Source organism: Buteo buteo, chromosome 13 (assembly GCF_964188355.1).
Source record: "Buteo buteo chromosome 13, bButBut1.hap1.1, whole genome shotgun sequence".
NCBI lineage: Eukaryota > Metazoa > Chordata > Aves > Accipitriformes > Accipitridae > Buteo > Buteo buteo.
Window position 1 is genome coordinate 22,992,044 of NC_134183.1, and position 17,705 is coordinate 23,009,748.

The following is a 17,705-nucleotide window of genomic DNA, read 5'->3' on the forward strand; positions in this document are numbered from 1 at the left end:
TTCATTCCCATGTCTCACTCAATGCATACCCTCCCCAACTGTAACAAAGGAGGAGGAGGTACGATACCCAGTTCCCTAATTAACTACACAATCCTCAGCACCATGTCAGCTTGTGCTGTGACTTTAGCAGGGATCCATTGGAAAAAAAGTCCATTTGCATTAATAGTCATTATTACAGATCTGAATTAGATTTCCCCAATATTCTTTCTAGAGTTTATTTTTGCTAGGTGTTACTTCTCAATTCCTTGTCTTTATATTCAGTTGCATAATGTTAAATATGTCAGAAAATGGTTGAGTCAGTTTGGCTGGTGAAATGATCCAAGAATACATACTAGTAGGTTAAGTTTCTGAAGCACTTCAACATTCAGAAACATAGGAGCCATATATTTGTAAGATCATCCTACTGCAATAATTCAATGGGAGATAAAGTGATTCCATTATAGTTTATTTGATCCTGAGGTTCTTCAGGATCAAGGCTACACAAATGCAAGTTTTCTGTTATAGTGGAAATCTGTATTGTGTTGTATTGTATCTGTACAGAAATTAAAAGATCTAGAACTTAAGCAAAACCCCTCATACAGCAATACAGCCTGGTCATTAATTCTTCAGTCTCAGCAGTGAAATCTGGTTGGAGGGAGATTAAAGAAGGGGTCTAGTGTATCGCACAGATGGATGGTAGATATCATGTGTTTCCTTCTCCTCAAGTACAGTATACCTTATTTCTTCTAGTGCAAAATTTAAAGTGAATCTGAAGCTGAATGTGTGATGTCAAGGTATGGTGCTTACTTAGTCTTGATTAAAAACAAGTTTAGGGCATCTTTCTACTCCCCAAATTCCTGGCTTCCATGTGGTTGCAGCTGCAAAGCTGCAAAGACAGGGAAATTTTATTGTAAATGAGATTGATATAATTTAAAGATATTCCTCCTCAACTGCCAGTAATAAGGGATGCTGTCATGGAAAATCACCCCACATTTAACATTTCTGTGTGATACAGAATTTCCTTAACTTTGAGGTAGCCAGACTAAACCAAAAAGAGAGATGTAATTTAGAATTTAGATATAAATTCTGCAGAAACGCTACTGTATATTAAATATTGTGTAGTATGATCAGTATGTCTGTCAAAGGCTTTTAAAATATGTTATCAATATGATTCCACATATTCACTGGCTAGATGGCACAAAAAGTACTCAGTATCCAAACAAGGCTCTCAGTGCCTCTACACCACCTGATGCACTGCAGCCCTATGTAGCATGAAGTTCACTGTTCTGAACTGATCCCTACGTTTGTTGTGTTTCCATTTCAGACCTCCTGTGACAAAGATGTCATCCTGCATATTCTCAGTGTCCTCACTGACTTGCTCTCTCTGGGTAAGGAAGCAAAGCTCTGGGGCAATGCCTGTGGGCTACGGGCAGAAAGGGAGTCCTCAAATAGGTCAGGGAATCCATGCCTGCATAAACTCTGCCAGCTGTTTGCAAGGTGAACAAAACATGATTTGTGTCTTTAGATCAGCAGTCCTTACTCCTGTGTTTGGAAAACTGAGATTTTTCAGTAAGTTAAAGAAAAAAAAAAAGCCCCAGAGAAAGTCTCAATTTTTTTTTTGTTTAAAAGATGCCTGTGAGTTTCAAAGTATATAATCCCTGGCAGTCAACTGCTGGAAATGTTCACCAGTGTCATTGGAGAGAGGGCCGTGAGACAGGGCCTGACTTCCCAGAGCACATGGGAGAGAATGGAGAGAGTTCAGCATCTCCCCAAAAGGCACCTCCACCTCGAGGTTACAGGGAAGGCATGTTGCTGCATATGCCAGCGCCATGTGAAAAAGTAAGTGAATTGGCAAAAGAACTGAAAAAATAATTAAGTTTCTTTTCCCTCCTGCTCCACCTCAAAAATGTCGTTTGCTAAGCAATTCTCAACCCACCCAAGCTGCTAGGCTGCAGGGGCTGCATCGGTGAGTGCTGGAGCCTCCTGTGTTCCCCACTCCTTGGAGCCCCACTGCAAACACTGCCCATCCAGCTGGGCCTCGCTTTTGAAGCCCTGCAGTGTTGTTCCTCAGCTAGATGGAAGGATTGCCTACGTGGAGGATAGAAGGTGCTGTCTCTCCTCCAGTAGCTGAACATACAGCTTCCTCCAACCATGGAGCCTGAAGTCGCTGCTGAAGTCACCCATTAATCAGCGTTTGTTGACACAGTAGGGCTCACAGGATAACGTGTGGTTTCTTTGGAGACCTAGATTGGTTTGAAAGCTGTATCCAAAACTTCCCTAGGATTCCTTTTCATTTGGCAGAAGTCCATTGCTGCTTTAGTCCTTTGCTTATTTAATTTCCAGTATGTAAGAAAAGATCACTGAGCCTTCTGCTCCTTTGAAACCTGTCGGTGTCTCTGCTTATTCCTCTCTGCTGCATTTCAATGCACAATGAAAAACTTCTGCAGGACACGGGTTTGTAAAGATAACGACAGCCCGGAGCAAGAAGCAGCAGAGCGCATAGTTTCACCATGCAGCCATTAGCCATGCCTCCAGGCCAGGGGCACCTGAGATCCACGGTCAGTTGTGCAAATGCAATAAAACACCGTTGGAAGGCCGTGGGAGCTTTGTGTGCTCCACGTGGGGTGAGGGTTTGTGATAGCTGTGGCTCAGGGAAGGGATGCTCTGAGCAGAGTCTCTCCTTTTCTCCCCAGGGACCGGCCGGAGAATTCACTACGTGATCAGCAAGGGGGGCAGCGAGGCACTGCTGCAGGCTTTCGCCGCCGCTGCCCGGACCGAGCCGCCCGACCACAGCACCCTCCTGCCCCTGCTTCGCCTCCTGGCCAGGGTTGGCCAACGAGGTACTGCTGAGCGGTGGGGAACTTCTTCGGTGGGGGGCCCAGAACTAATGGGCAGCCCCAGCAATAATCAGCACTGGGATGTGCCTGATAGACAGCTGTGAGTTTGTTTTTGGGGTGTGCTGCTTGTCTGCGGTTTGGCCGGGTACAAATGCTGCAACAAGGCAGGGAGGGCGTACACGCGCATAGAGCTGAAAAAGTCAAGGCCCTGAATTTTAGGAAAGCAAAATTCCAACTGCTCAAGGAGTCAGTCAATAGCACCCCTGGGAAAGTGCCCTCAGGGTCAAGGTTGCAGAACAGAGCTGGCAGTTCTTTAAGGACTCTTTCCATAGAGCGTAAGAGCTCTCGATCCCCGTGTGTAAGAAAACAGGAAAGAAAGGCAAGAGACTGGCATGGCTGAGTCAAGACCTTCTGGTCAAACTAAAGAGCAAGAAGGATATGTACAGGCAGTGGAAGCAAGGACAGGTATCCTGAGAAGAGTATAGGGACATTGCCTGGTTGTGTGGGGATGCGGTCAGGAAGGCCAAGGCGTAGCTGGAGCTGAACTTGGCAAGGGACTCAAAAAATAATAGGATGGGCTTCTCTAAGTATGTCAGCCAGAAAAGGAATGTCAAAGAAAGCGCACCCCTCCTGGTGAACTGGCAAACTGGTAACAATGGATGAGGAGAAAGCTGAGGTACTCAACAACTTTTTTGCCTCAGTCTTCACTGGCAGCCTCTCTTCCCACAACTCTCCAGTGAATGGACCTCAAGGCAGGGACTGGGGGAGCAAAGTCCTTCCCACTGTAAGAGAAGATGAGGTTCAAGACCACCTGAGGAACCTGAACATACATAAGCCTATGGGACCTGACGAGATGCATTCCAGAATCCTGAGGGAATTGGCTGATGTAGTTGCCAAGCCACTCTCCATGATATTTGAAAAGTCGTGGCAGTCAGGTGAAGTTCCCAGTGACTGGAAAAAGGAAAACATTGCACCCATTGTTAAAAACGATAGAAAGGAAGACCCTGGGAACTACTGACCTGTCAGCCTCACCTCTGTGCCTGGGACGATCATGGAACAGATCTTCCTAGAAGCTACATTAAGGCACATGGAGGACAGGGAGGTGATTCGAGACATCCAGCATGGCTTCACCAAGGGCAAGCCTTGCCTGACCAACCTAGTAGCCTTCTGTGATCAGTGGACAAGGGAAGAGCTATGGATGTCATCTAGCTGGACTGCTGTAAGGCTTTTGACATGGTCCCCGACAACATCCTTCTCTCTACTTTGGAGAGATATGGATTTGATGGATGGACTATTCAGTAGATAAGGAATTGGTTGGATGGTCACATCCAGAGAGTAGTAGTCAACGGCTCAATGTCTGGAAGGAGATCAGTGATGAGTGGCGTCCCTCAGGGGTCCATATTGGGACCAGTACTGTTTACTATCTTCATCAATGTCATAGACAGCAGGATCAAGTGCACCCTCAGCATATTTGCAGATGACACCAAGCTGAGTGGCGCAGTTGACACACCTGAGGGATGGAATGCCATTCAGAGGGACCTGAACAAGCTCAAGAAGTGGGTCCATGTGCATCTCATGAGGTTGTGCAAGGTCCTGCACCTGGCTTGGGACAACCCCTGGTATCAATACAGTCTCGGGGATGAAAGGATTGAGAGCAGCCCTGCTGAGAAGGACTTGGGGGTGCTGGTGGATGAAAAGCTGGACATGAGCTGCCAATGTGCGCTTGCAGCCCACAAAGCCAACCATACCCTGGGCTGCATAAAAAGCAGTGTGGCTAGCATGTTGAGGGAGGTGATTCTGCCCCTCTACTCTGCTCTGGTGAGACCTCACCTGGAGTACTGTGTTCAGCTCCGGGATCCTCAGTACAGGAAAAATATGGACCTGTTGCAGTAGGTCCAGATGCTAGCCACAAAAATGGTCAGAGGGATGGAACATCTCTCCTGTGAGGAAAGGCTAAGAGAGTTGAAGTTGTTTAGCCTGGAGAAGAGAAGGCTCTGGGGAGACCTTATTGTGGCCTTTAAGTACTTACAGGGAGCTTATAAGAAAGATGGGGACAGACTTTTTAGTAGAGCCTTTTGTGATAGGACAAGGAGTAATGGTTTTAAACTAAAAGAGGGTAGATTCAGACTAGATATAAGGAAGAAATTTTTACGATGAGGATGGTGAGGCACTGAACAGGTTGTCCAGAGAGGTAGTAGATGCCCCATCCCTGGAAACATTCAAGGTCAAGTTGGACGGGGCTCTGAGCAACCTGATCTAGTGAAAGACATCCCTGCACGTTGCAGGGGGGGTTGGACTAGATGACCTTTAAAGGTCCCTTCCAACCCAAACCAGTCTATGGTTCTACGATTTGTATATGGTGACTCTAGGAAAATCCCATGTTTTCCTGTTTTCAGTGAGAATAATGTTGATCATTGATACATTTGAATGCCTTTGTCATGAGCTCTTGAGTTATAAGTTCTGGTGTGAATATGTTTATCAGCACTGCTGCAGAGACCTGATCTTTGTAATACTTTGATTCTTATTATGCTTTTTACAGATAGGAAGTTTGGGCTGAAAGTGCAGAAGGCAGAAGCAACTGATATAATACTGAGCTTAGCAAGAAGAAACCTGGGCCACCACCTGCACCTCACCCACTGCCTCTGGGTGCTGCGGGTTTGTGCTTCTAATGGTGAGTGCCTGGATTTTCCTCTTTTCCTCTGTGTGACAACCCCCAGAATATTTTTTTGGTCATTTCAGTGCAAAGAAACATTCCTGATTAAGGTTGGTGCCTGCATGCACCGTTAATATACAGAATCAAGCACAAAAGCCAGAACGACCATAGAAAGAGGTGCTCCCCAAGGGGCCTATACAGCCTTTACAGTGTATATCTTTGGTGGACTATGAAAATAAAAGTGCTGTAGTGAAAAATATTCATGGCAATGATCTCCTGTTCTAGAATACAGACAGTCAACTCCTTTGCTCTGAGACTTAGGTACCTTAAGTCTCTGTGTAGTTCCCATTACCATAACAGCCAAATGTCTTGCTATTGTTGATTGTATTGATTTTCAGAGCAGCTCCACAAGGAAGGAAAATATGTGTGGAGAAACAGAGGGAGAGATAAATCAGTTATTCATTCAAGGTCCCTCAGGAAGTACATATTAGATCCCAGTCGTCTGTCTAGTATCCCCCTCCCCCATGTATTCTCCCAGCTTTCCTTGCTTGGCAATGCCCTCATATTAAATGATCCAAGCAATGGGATTTCCAGTATTCTTTCCCAGGATCATTACAGATTCATACAGGCTTTCCCGGCTACAGAGCACTGAGTTTGTCAGCACAAATTTCGCTTTCTAACCCTTTCCTCTCCTTCCCCACATCCCTCACCCAGCAGATAATTCTTGACGGCTATCCCGTCTGCAGTCTGCTATATGCATCTTAAGATTTAGCACTCCTGGCGCCCAGCCCTGCAGGTCCCTTCTTTCTGTACAGGAGCTAGCTTCATGCAATGGGCTTTCTCAGGCAAGCAGCCAAGCCTCAACATTCAACCCCTCTCCCTGTGATAAGCAGTATTTGAAAGGCTGAGTGTGACTGAAAATGCAGCCAAGGCCAGAAGCTGAAACGTGCCTTTATTTGGGTTTCACAGCTGTGTAGTGACCCTGTGCTGCCTCCCACCCAAAATGATTATCTACACACTTCCCTGCTCCCTGCTTCAGTGCACCTGCATCCCAATTCAGCTGCAGTTTTTGCAGAGGTTTTAGGATGCACACTGCAGCCTGGCCTCCTTTCTGTTAATGTCAGACCCCAGAAACCCACCTCTGCTCCTTTGCTGGAGCATCTGTTACTCTTCAGGTATCTCCAGCACTCTCCAGGTATTTCCCCCTTCCATGAGTAACTCTGACTTTGTGGGCTCTGTGGCCCAGCTGGGAAGATGCAGGGGAGGTTAAGTGAAGGTCTGTGTGGATGTGGTACCAAACTAGGAGACTACATGCTCCTAACCTTAAAAATTATTCTTATGGAGTGGAACTAAGAGAATCCAGAAGCATATAAGACTCTGAGAGTGCTTAGGTATGAAAGCAGAAAAGATGAGTCCTTGTCACAATCTCATGCACCAGTTCTTTTCTCTGGTTTGCTCCCTTCGCAATCTCTGCTACCAGCTGTGTGTGACAGCCCACGTCCCACTCGGGGGCAGGATGAGTTCGAGCAGCCTTGTCCACCACCCTGTCTCTAATGAATTACCAGCTAGTGTGAAAGTAGCTGGCAAGCCTTGCAAAGCTTTCCATCACAGGACAACTTGGCGGAGACACAGTAGGACTGCAGGAGATGATGGGCCCTCTGGCAGCTCTCTGATGACCACTGGGAGATATTTACAAAACAGCCAAAACCCAGCAGTGGGCAGGCAGCCAGGTCTCCCTCTGGCTGCTGTTGATTACTGATCCTTCCACCCTGTTCACTTGCATTTAATATTTCAGGGCTGTACTTGTTCCTTCTTAACACAGAGAACCTGTCTCATAGTGGGGAGGTCTGGCTAAACACCCAGTTTATGCATCAGGCATTTTTGGAATTGATTGCAAAATCTATCTACAAAAGTTCCTAGTGTGTTAGCAAGTGAAGGATTAAAGGAAAAATTGGCCTAGCTGAAATTAAGCTGCATTCAGAAGCACGCCTCCCCCCAAAACCCACTTCCATACTGCTGAATAATAGCCCAGAAAGAAAACTCTGCCCTCCATGCTCTTATGAAATAAACTGTCCTCATGGAGCTGCCTGTGGGAAATGTGGAATGAATTTGAGCCCTGTCATTTTGCTGGGAGATGACCCTATTTAACATGATTTGTTCTCTGGAGAGTACAATATTTATAGGAAAAGGGGCTTTAGGGAACTCGGGGAAGAACTGCAGGGCTATTTTTGCATCTGATCTTGGCTCAGATTGTGTCCACAGACAGCTTTGTGCTTCAGTTTCTGTGTTTGTTAAACAACCTGTGAAGTCCAGTTGGGAGCCCAGAGAAATCTGCTCACAGCCCCAGGGGCAGCTACTCCCTTCCCCTCATCACCTCTAAACGTAATGTTGCAGACCGCCTGCTTCAGATCTGATTGCTTTTCTCTTTTATTGGCTTAGTTACCACAGGAACTACACTTGGCATCAATGGAGCCATGGAGCTGCTTTTCAAAGTCATCACCCCCTACAGCAAGAGAAACGTCAGGACAGTCAGGTAGGCAGTAGCCCCAAGGGAACTCATCTTTCCAGGACAGCAAGAAATAAAATTTTGGTTCCACTTGAAGAGGCAAAGAAATCAGAAATGGATGCACAATTTCCACTCACTTTAAATCTGCAGGGTTTTTTAAGAGGCAGAAATAGTTCCCTGAAGGACACATTAATGCCATGATTCATCATATGATTCATGCTGGTGGCCATTTATTTGTAGTGTACCCTATACAATGATGGCAGTTTGATTGCAAGGTATCGTACTTCATTTCCCAGTCCGGATTGGATTTTGAGAAGCAGGTACTGGCAGCAGACAAACTGCTCCTGCCTACCCCTTAGCAAGAACCTCCTGCCACCAACCTGGGGGCAGGTACAGTGAAATCGTGACGGTGCTGCCTCATCCTCCTTTTGCAGACAGTTGTCACCAGGACATCATGATATTTCTGAAGTATGACAGTTTTTACTAGTATTAATCTAGGTCTGTTTTTAAGCCCATTCCAAATATTTCAAATAGTTTTTTTCTGAAGACAGCAAGTCCATTTTATGTCTCCATCTTAATGCTGAACATTAGTCCCCAGGTTGTCCGTTCGGACCACTTCCTCCGATGCCTTTCAAGGCAAACTTTGTAATGTGGAAAAACATCCACAGGAGGACATAACACATTTCTGTGGCTTGCTCATTACAAACAGGAAGAAGACTTTACTGCTATGAGCTCTGCCCACACAATTGCATTTGCTTAAGCAATGCAGAACCTGCCAGTTCTCCTTCTTAGACATGCAGTGCCTTGTGGAGCACATAAGTCCTACTTGTTCATGTACATCTCAGCAAGGACATGGCAACATTCAGTCAGTTTTGGCTTCTGCCTGGACCTGAAACGAGTGCTGTTCATGGCTGGTGGTTACTGAGGGAGTAGCTTTAGGCTGAGCTTTGCACGTAGGTGAGAAGTGGATGGACAGACATGGCACAACAGTTTGACCACTACTTGCTTAGCTGTGGTTGAAGTGGGGGCCAGTCGGTCTGGATGAGGGCAACAGTAAATAATGCCCATCCTGCTGTTACCATCAAAGACTGATACCAGTTCTGCCAATATCGCCAGTTACTCAATACATTGCATGAGAAGGAATTTGAATTGATTTCCACTAGCCACAAGTGATGAACTTGCACGTCAACACATGGTACTGTTGTTTGCTAAATGCAGCATTCTTTCAGTTCTTCTGCCTACATGTCTGGGGCTATATAAGAATTTGAACAGTTTGCTTTGCTAAATAAGATACTGAGTGGGCCCAGCAGACGCACAACTTCCTGCAGCTGCCTTGCTAATGGAAGCCAACTCACTTTTGCTTGCATTTTTGGCTTTCTAGTATAGTGCCAAGTACCTGGAACTGCTTCACAGCTTCAGCTGTCTCTTAGCTAGAGTACCTGTGATTCCTCTGCGTGGTCTGTCCAAAAGTATGATATCAGGATGTTTCCTACACAGAGGTTTGGATACTGCCCATCTCAAAGAATATTATCGCTAGCATATTATTCCTAGGATATCTGAGCACCCTCCAAGATTCCCCTCAGGCCTCATGTTATAACTTTAAGATTCAGGGAGCCTGGAGAACTGCTTTCAGTATGACAGGGGTGCCCAGGATGAATTAGACCCAGAGCTGGTCTTGACTTCTGAGGCAATCAAAAGTGATTGATGGGTCCATGCCTGTGTTTAACTAAGTAAGTAAATTCCACTCAGTTCCCTGGTTTCCTTCCTATGGAAGTGTTGACTGTGATTAGACTAGTGTTAGTTCTACCTCTGTGATAGCCTCATAGGTCAGGATCTGTGTGTAATGGGACTTGGGCCTGTATCAGTTCTCTGTTAAGCAATGGGACTGGCTGCATAAAGGCTTTCTAAATGAATTTTGTGCAAAGCTGCTTTTTCCATTCACTGTTTCCTCTGAGGGAAGTGGAAAACTTGGTATCTGTCACACATTTCTAGCCTGGCTTTTTGCTGAGATTCATTTAGAGATGCAGCTAGTGCTGCTGAGGGTTGTTGTAATGTAGGCTGTAAAGTGGTCTAGAATACTCACATCTAAGCAGAAAGGGAAAGAAATAGCCTTCAGAGAAACACACTGCTTTTGATTCCAATGATTCCAGATTGTCAATGTGCAGTATTTGGGTTTTTCTTCCTTTTATCTGATGTACAATAATTATTTTGAACTCTTCTGTGGACCTTTTTTTCCGTTTGGAACACACACACGAGAAAATGCAAACTCAGAATTTCCCTCAATAAAACTCCAGTTTCATTGCTAGTAGGCCATTTTATTTATTACCAAAAAGCTTGGATTTACTTTCCCTTTGAAAAAAAGGTATCTTACACATTAATTGTTGTCTACGTGAGCTTCCTTATTGCTAGTTCAGTTTCCTCATTTCCTTTTTTTCTTAAAATATTTGTGCCCTTCTTCAAACATTTATATGAACATGCAAATGGAGGATAAAATCCTTCCTGGGACCTAGCTCACAGAAAAAGGTGATTTGACTCCCACCTACACTTCATTAAACAAACAAGAACCATAAATCAGCTGAAGCCTGGTAGCCACTCAGTTGGCCTGCCTAGGGCTCAAAGCTGCCTTTTTCATTAATTACTAGGAGCAGCTGAGAAGGTCAATGGCTCAGTGAAGACAGTCTGGTTTACATCAGAAGAAACACACAAACCTGTTTTGTTTTAAAAAAAAAAATGCTTGCAACCTATTTAAAGGCACTAGTTTCTTATTAATTGGTAGGGGTTGTGCTTGCTTGCAGTCTATTTGGAAACATAGGTCTCACTGAGGAAAAGCATCTTCAAGAGATGTTGTTGACAAGAATTTAGGTCCTGAGATGAGAAGTCCAGACTGTAGGGTGGGTTACAGGTCTTCTTTCCCAGCATTAGTGAATGCCTGGGATAGCTATGGTCTGAAAGTCCCAGGCATCTTTACAGTTCCTCAGAAAATGGAGGTGGGTACATGTGAAAACATCCTTCTATTTTTTGAGCTCCTCTAGTTAAAAATTTGTAGTGTGATTGGGAGAGGAAGCTTTTGGATGGGTTTTCTGAGATGGGGAGAAAGAATAAAAAAGGGTCATGTGCTTTGTCTAGTTCAGCATGTGCTCCTGGTCATCTGACACTGGTGTAGCTGTTCCTAAAGTTGCTGTGGCTATGCTGAAATCTGGAGCCGGCTATTTTGGTGTAGTTAGCTGGTCACAAAAACATCTACTTCTTTTTGGCTATTGGTATGGAACTTAAGGAGAACAGTAGCCTGTAACCTGCCTATGGAGGAAAACTCTGATGTCCTCCTAGCAAGCCTCTGATCCTCCCTTTGTATTTGCTCTTGATACCTTCTCTCTGCTTCATAACTACGTGCTGCCATGATTTGCCTTCCTGCTGGGAAGGAACAGCCGGCAACTGCGGGGGCTGAGATTACCCTTGTTCTTTGATCAGCTGCCAGGAATGCAGCATTGAAAATGCACCACTTCTCTTGTGGATACACCCGCATTCTCCTGTCCTGGGCAGCAGCAGGACCAAGGTCACTTTAAGAATCTGCCCTGGAGAGTGCACTATGAGAGCTATTTATTTAGCCAGCTAAGATGTGGAAACAAGATACATAGTTCTATTTATTTTTCCCAGTGGCAAAGCTCTGGGTTATTTAGAAATAGTCTCCCATGCTCTGATTGACCTTCTCTGGCTTCATGCCAAGTAGCTCTGATTCCCCTGAGACTGTGACTCATGGACTTTATTGGCCTTAGTTAGGCATTTGAGGTCTTCAGGTTGCTGGTGCCATAACTGTGTGGATCTCTCCAGGGTTACCCATATCTGAAGCAAAAGCCACGCGAAAAAATATGAAACTTGCCGAGGTTTAGAGAGCTCTTAAGTTAAATGCTGTGAAATCCAAGTAAGATGGGGACTCTAGAATGTCTTACTCATCTCCCCTGATGCTGTGCTGCAGAGAAAGCTTTCTGATACCTTTCATAGGGGCAATTTAAAATAAAGCCAGGTGATGCTGTTTTTCTCAGTTCTGTTTATGTCAATAGCTGGGACATCTGATACAATTGTGTGTGTGTGATGCTTGAATCTTCACTCCATCAACATTTTCTCTAATGAAACATCCCTGATTCCCCACACAATGCAAGGGTGCCTGCTCCTTTCACCTTCCACCTTACTTATTCCTCGTATGTTCCATATCTTCTACCCTTCTCCTGCTTTCCAGTGTCCCTTTCAATGCCCTTACTCATTTTCCCCAACTTACTTGTTCTGAGGGATATTTGGATGTGTTGTGGGCAGCTGGATGTGGAATGTGACAGTGGCAGATGTTTGCTCTCTGGCCAACGAGGAGCTAGGTCTCTTCTGCGTGACTGTCTCCAGGTGGCCAAGCATCAGATATGCTCCCCAGGCTGCTGGTACATCAGGCCAATGGCTTTGGAGGCTGTGTGTTGTCTGTGGATGTGTGTTGTACAGGGCTATTCTAGGACTCCTCGAGCTGAAGGTAGATTATCAAAGTGAGTGAAAATAAAACCCCAGCACTTACGACTCTTTTTCATATGAGGAAGACCTGTGTTCTAGAAAATGGCTAATGATGGTGTGACTCGTGTCTGAGTCATTTCTTCCATTACGTTATCTTTTTCTGTTGTTAAAAGGTTGGCGGGCAGTCTTATTTCTGCAGTTTTATTAAAAGCAATTTGGAGAGTCTTTTAAAATGTCTTTGTTTCTCAAAGCTTTTTGCGAGTACAACTGTTTACCACACTGAGTAGAGCTGGCTAATGGTAAGTGTTCACATAAACCTCATATGAGAGATTGCAACAAGAATGAGTATTCGTTAGAATTAAAAACTCGCTTCATGTGGATATTCACAAAACTTGGCTTTCTGCACTGGGCTGTTCCAGTAAGGTTTGACTACTTAATTAAAAGTGGAAAGTGAATAAAATAGGTCTGGGAATGGTGCCAAATTAATTCACTAGAAAATGTGACATGCAGAAATTATCTGCCTTTGCTCATGTCCGGCATTGCCCACTTCTGACATTTGATCACAATTCTTATGTTTGGTGTTTATTGGATGGTCCCAGCTCCTCAAACCCTTGCTGATAATCTCCCTTTCCATTGAAGGGAGGAAATCTTCTCATGTACCTCTATTCCATCTGAGGTGGATATCTGGACTCCCCACATACTAAAGGAAAAAAGAAGCAAATTCTCCTCACCTGTATCAAATGTTTGCCTCTAGAAACTTGAGGTGGCTTGGAAGTGTTTATTTCTCTCTGCTGCGTGGAAAATTAGTCTGGAGTGGGCAACTTGGCAGTAGTGTGATGGGCATATAAGGTTGGGTCAGGTAGATGGTTGCTGAGAGAGGTTTGGAAAATGCAGTCCTCTCCAGCTACTGTCAGGGCTCAAAACCCAGGAGGAAATGAGAACACCATGTGTCTCTTTGATGATGTGTGCTCAGGGGTGATTTGAAGTGGGGAGTGACTCATGATTCTGAAACATGCAAGAATAATGATGATACTGTTGCTATGGTCAGGGAGCAATTCCTATACCACATAGTTCTGTCACAATGTGAGCTGAGAGGAAGTTTTTACTGGAGTACTGAAAGCAGAGCTCATGCAAGTGAAGAGAGGAATGTCAAGGTGATCAGGAGAGCACATCTAAAGCTAAAAGCCCAAATCTGACAGGTCCATATTTAAACAGACATTGTGTCAGATTGACCAATGAGAATATGAAGGCCCTGGAAATGTTGAAGATATAAGTTAAGAGGCTGCATATAGCTTCAAAACAGGCTTTGGATATATGAATATGTACATATTGCTCTGTTTTTCTATAAAACTTGTTCTATTTGTACACAACTGAGATTCTGTTTTGTCATCTTGGAACTGGTGCTTTTGATGCAAGATAAAATGTAAGTGTTGAGCCCATAGTGTTGAAAAGTGACCAAGCTGCCACATCAACAAATGCTTGTACAAGTGATCTTCTGTGACCTTAACAGCACAGAAAAAAATCAGAATGGCAGTGGGCTATGTGTGCTTTAGACAAAAGAGAGGAGACGTGAAGCAGGCATGACCTGAATACTAGAATTATCTCTTCTCTTAAGAATGATGGACAACACATGGAAGAGATCCAATTGCAAATGCATCCTAGACCCAGTGCAGGCAGTTAGTTTCCTCAACCTTAATTCTGGATTACTTCTTGCTGGTAGACCACCATTTACATTTGCTACAATTCCATCTCCTGGATTGTACTAAACTTTCAGCTGCTCTCTGCTTGAGCAGAAGAACATGTTGCATGACCATGGCTAGCCAATATTTTGAGAATGAGAAGAAGCACAACACACCAACATGGTGATTAGTTCCTTTGCAACCTGATATGGTAGCTGTTGTGATTGGCTCTTTTGGAGGAATGCTCCACATATGGCTTTATGCCTTTGTTTATTTGGCAATGGTTCCTCATAGATGATCAAAAGCAAATCATCCTTAATTTCTCTTGCTAGTCTGTGTCTTGCCATTAATTGCATTGAGCAGTTTGGATATTTAATTGGAGAGTAACACATGATTCTATTGGAATGTGGTCAGAATTAATCAATGCTTAGTGTCTGCTTATTCTGAAATTGTTATTTGGTTCATTTGATCCCTGTAAAAAATTCACAGGAGGGGTTGAAATACTTCTTTTGAGCATGTCGCAACTAAATGACATGCTTCCCATCTGGCCTTGATCTACATGGGATTTAGCCTAGAATTCCTGCTAAATAAAACTGGTAAATACTGTTCTGAATGAGATGATGCCAGCAACAAGGGAAAAAGGGTTGTCTTTAAAATCTTTGTTCGCATCAAGTGTCTTTTCAACTTGACTAATATCTCAGATGACATGGAGCAGAGATGGGTACATCACTGAGATACGTAAATAAACCAAAGTGTTCAAATTTAATGCAATGAGCCATTGTAATTGAAGAAATGATCTTGGAGCCAAGGGTATCCCAGTTTTATGCAGTTCCTTCTCCTCTGTTCTTTTTACAGTCTGTGTGGTTTCTCTGAAAGAATGACCTGTTCTAATATTAACAATAAGTTATAAAATCTCATTTCAGACTGATGGTATCTTAGTGCTGCTTTGCAGAGTAAATAGAGTTGCATTGCAGAATTATACTTTAGTGGCATTGTAGCGTTAATAGCAGCAGATGAGAGAAATTGAAAAATTAAGAGGTAGAGGCAAGGGAGAAAGAGAAGCTTTCAGATGAGATTTGAAAATAGATGAAGAATTGATGAGGCAGAGAGGAATACCATATACCAAGGTTGTTCCAGATGGCTGGACAAACATGTTGCGTACAGAAACCCTGGTGCCATCTCTTGGTAGCCTCTGGTATGGCAAGATTAAGGACAGACAGACCTACCTCTGTGGCATAAAAAAATTGGTGAATGATCATTATATAAAGAGAAATCCACTTCTGAGCTTAACTTGATATGTCATGAGAAGGGAGAAACTGGTTTATAAATGGGCCCACTTAGTGTGACTGTTATTTTGAAAGAGATATTTGCTTTTTCTCTTTTAGGTCTAGCTTAAGTTTTATGTCTATTTCAGGTAGAGGTAACAGTTTGAAAAAAGAAGCAATGTTTTCAAGTGAAGGCCTTTTTTTGCTTGTCTGTTACTTCTTCCCCATTGGTGAGCTAGTGGGTTATATTTGGAAAGATGGTATGAGGGCAAGTCACTGCTGTTCTCAAGTTCTTGACTTTTCACGCCCAGTGGCTATGGCAGATGCAATTCATGGCTGACCTCACATGATGGCTTTGGGTATGTCTATACTGCAGGCAACTCTGTGCTCGTTCGGTGGGAGATTCTTTCCGCCCTAGCTTTCATTTAACTCATTCTGCTAACAACTGTTCAGGCTTGCAGCAGGGCCTCCAGTGTAGGCTACCCAAGCTTCTGAAGACATATTATCCAGTCTGGGAGTATTATTCATGATGCCGTATCTGTCTCACTGTTGGTCTTTGTGCTAACTAGACTAAAGCTAACCCTTGGGTGCCTCACTGCAGTGCAATTGCATTGCCTCTTAGAAGCACTCTATGAGATGTATCTCCCACATAGCTGGGGAAACCACTATCCCTCCCATCCAAATGGGACGTAGGACTTGATTTCATACATTAGTTGCATCTGAGTGTTTCCCAGAGTTAAATGAATTGTTAATGTTAACAATGATTCCTTGTAGCCGAGTATGACAGTCCTATAGAAGGATAGGTCAAGACTGGTATGTACTGTTATGTTAAATGTTTTCTAAGTAGCACAGAAGGAACAGAGTGGAATAAATCCAAATTAAAAAAAATGAGAGCAGAGCTCGAAGGATTACAAAATATTTTGCAATCTAGGAAGAAATGAAGGGTTTGGGATAACTTCTGGAAGTTGATGGGTTATCTGTGAGAAGACGGGTGGGCAAGCTGCTCCTGATCTGGAGGTGCAGAGAGAAGGCTTTCACCAGTGGTGGTAGGCTATAAGATTAAAGAAAGCAAAAAGTCTAACAGTAGAAGATGAAAGATCTCTCATGTCTGAAGTGCTAATCTGACACATGGTGTGTTACTGTGGGCAAGTCACCTGAGATCAGACTTTCCACATGCTCAGTGTGTACACTCAAAACCGTACCTTTCTAATACCTTCCTAAGGGTAGTGAGGGTACAGTCATTTGTATCTGGGGCATTCAGTGAGGACAGAGATGGAGAAGGGGGAAATGAGAAAGGGGAGAGAAGAGCAGTAGTGAATTTGTGAAAAGTCTTATGCTCAGCCAGGATGCTATTGAAGTGGACTGTGGAGTGGATGTGAAGCTGGCAGAGCAAGGAGAGGGTTGAGCAACATGGTTGTGTGACCTTGTAAGCATGTTTGAGGTGATGTTAAGTGCCAAAGCTTTCAGAAAGCATCAGCCAGACAGCTCTGGGGGGCTGGAACTGGAGGGAAGGGATTTCTAAGCAAAGCTTATCTGAATTTGCTTGTAGAGGTGATGAACAGGTGCCCACCCTGCCTGTTTTCCTGCATCCATTTTCCTGTGTCAAGGTGACAAAGAAAGAATTCCCCCTCAGAAATCATTGAGTAGGGTAATGATGTGAATCTCTGATAGAGGCCAGAGAGTGAGTAGATAAAGCTGAGGGCACTCACTTGCACATATGAGAGCCCTGGCATCTCATCCCCTTTGCCTTTCACTTGATTTATTGCCATTTCTCCTCCCACCCAGAAGCCTGCTACCCTTATGAAGGGGGTAGAGAGCAGCTGTGAAATCCTCCCAACAAAAGCTTCCAGTCCAAAGGTAGACAGGGGAAATTTGATTGAAACAACAATGAAAGGAATCCTCAATGCAGAACATCTACAGCACAAATTTTGCACAATGCTGGCCCTGAGCAGGTGCTGCTGTCCCCACAAGGAAAACAGCCCTAAGAATTTTCTGGGTTTGCTGTGGCTTTTTTTCCAGCTCCACCAGTGCTGGCAACGCTGGCAGGTGGAGCGTAAGCCAGTCTCTAGAACTATCAGTGGTTTTTAAAGCGCAACAGTGATTAGACCTGCCCTGAGCAGAGTTCTATAACACAGTGTCAAAGCCCTTAGCAACAGCCTTTCTACGCTAGGATTCCCTGTCCTGATAGCACTGTTGGAGCCGCACCAGCTGTAGCAGCAGCAGGGTAGCTGGTTTTAGCAATACAGAGGCAACACAACTGAGTCATTTCCAGTGGGCAGGAGAGAGAGAGCTCCAATG

General features: G+C 44.3%; 1 protein-coding gene across 2 annotated transcripts in view; it reads left to right on the top strand.

The window, feature by feature from the left end:
* Positions 1 to 17,705, top strand: part of AGBL1 (AGBL carboxypeptidase 1) — a 304,004-nt gene that overhangs the window by 19,036 nt on the left and 267,263 nt on the right. For both annotated transcript variants that reach the window (XM_075045069.1, XM_075045070.1), the window contains exons 2-5: positions 1,304 to 1,367; positions 2,673 to 2,819; positions 5,356 to 5,487; positions 7,909 to 8,002. In XM_075045069.1, the coding sequence (XP_074901170.1) occupies positions 1,304 to 1,367; positions 2,673 to 2,819; positions 5,356 to 5,487; positions 7,909 to 8,002 (437 nt within the window). The remainder of the gene's footprint in view (positions 1 to 1,303; positions 1,368 to 2,672; positions 2,820 to 5,355; positions 5,488 to 7,908; positions 8,003 to 17,705) is intronic.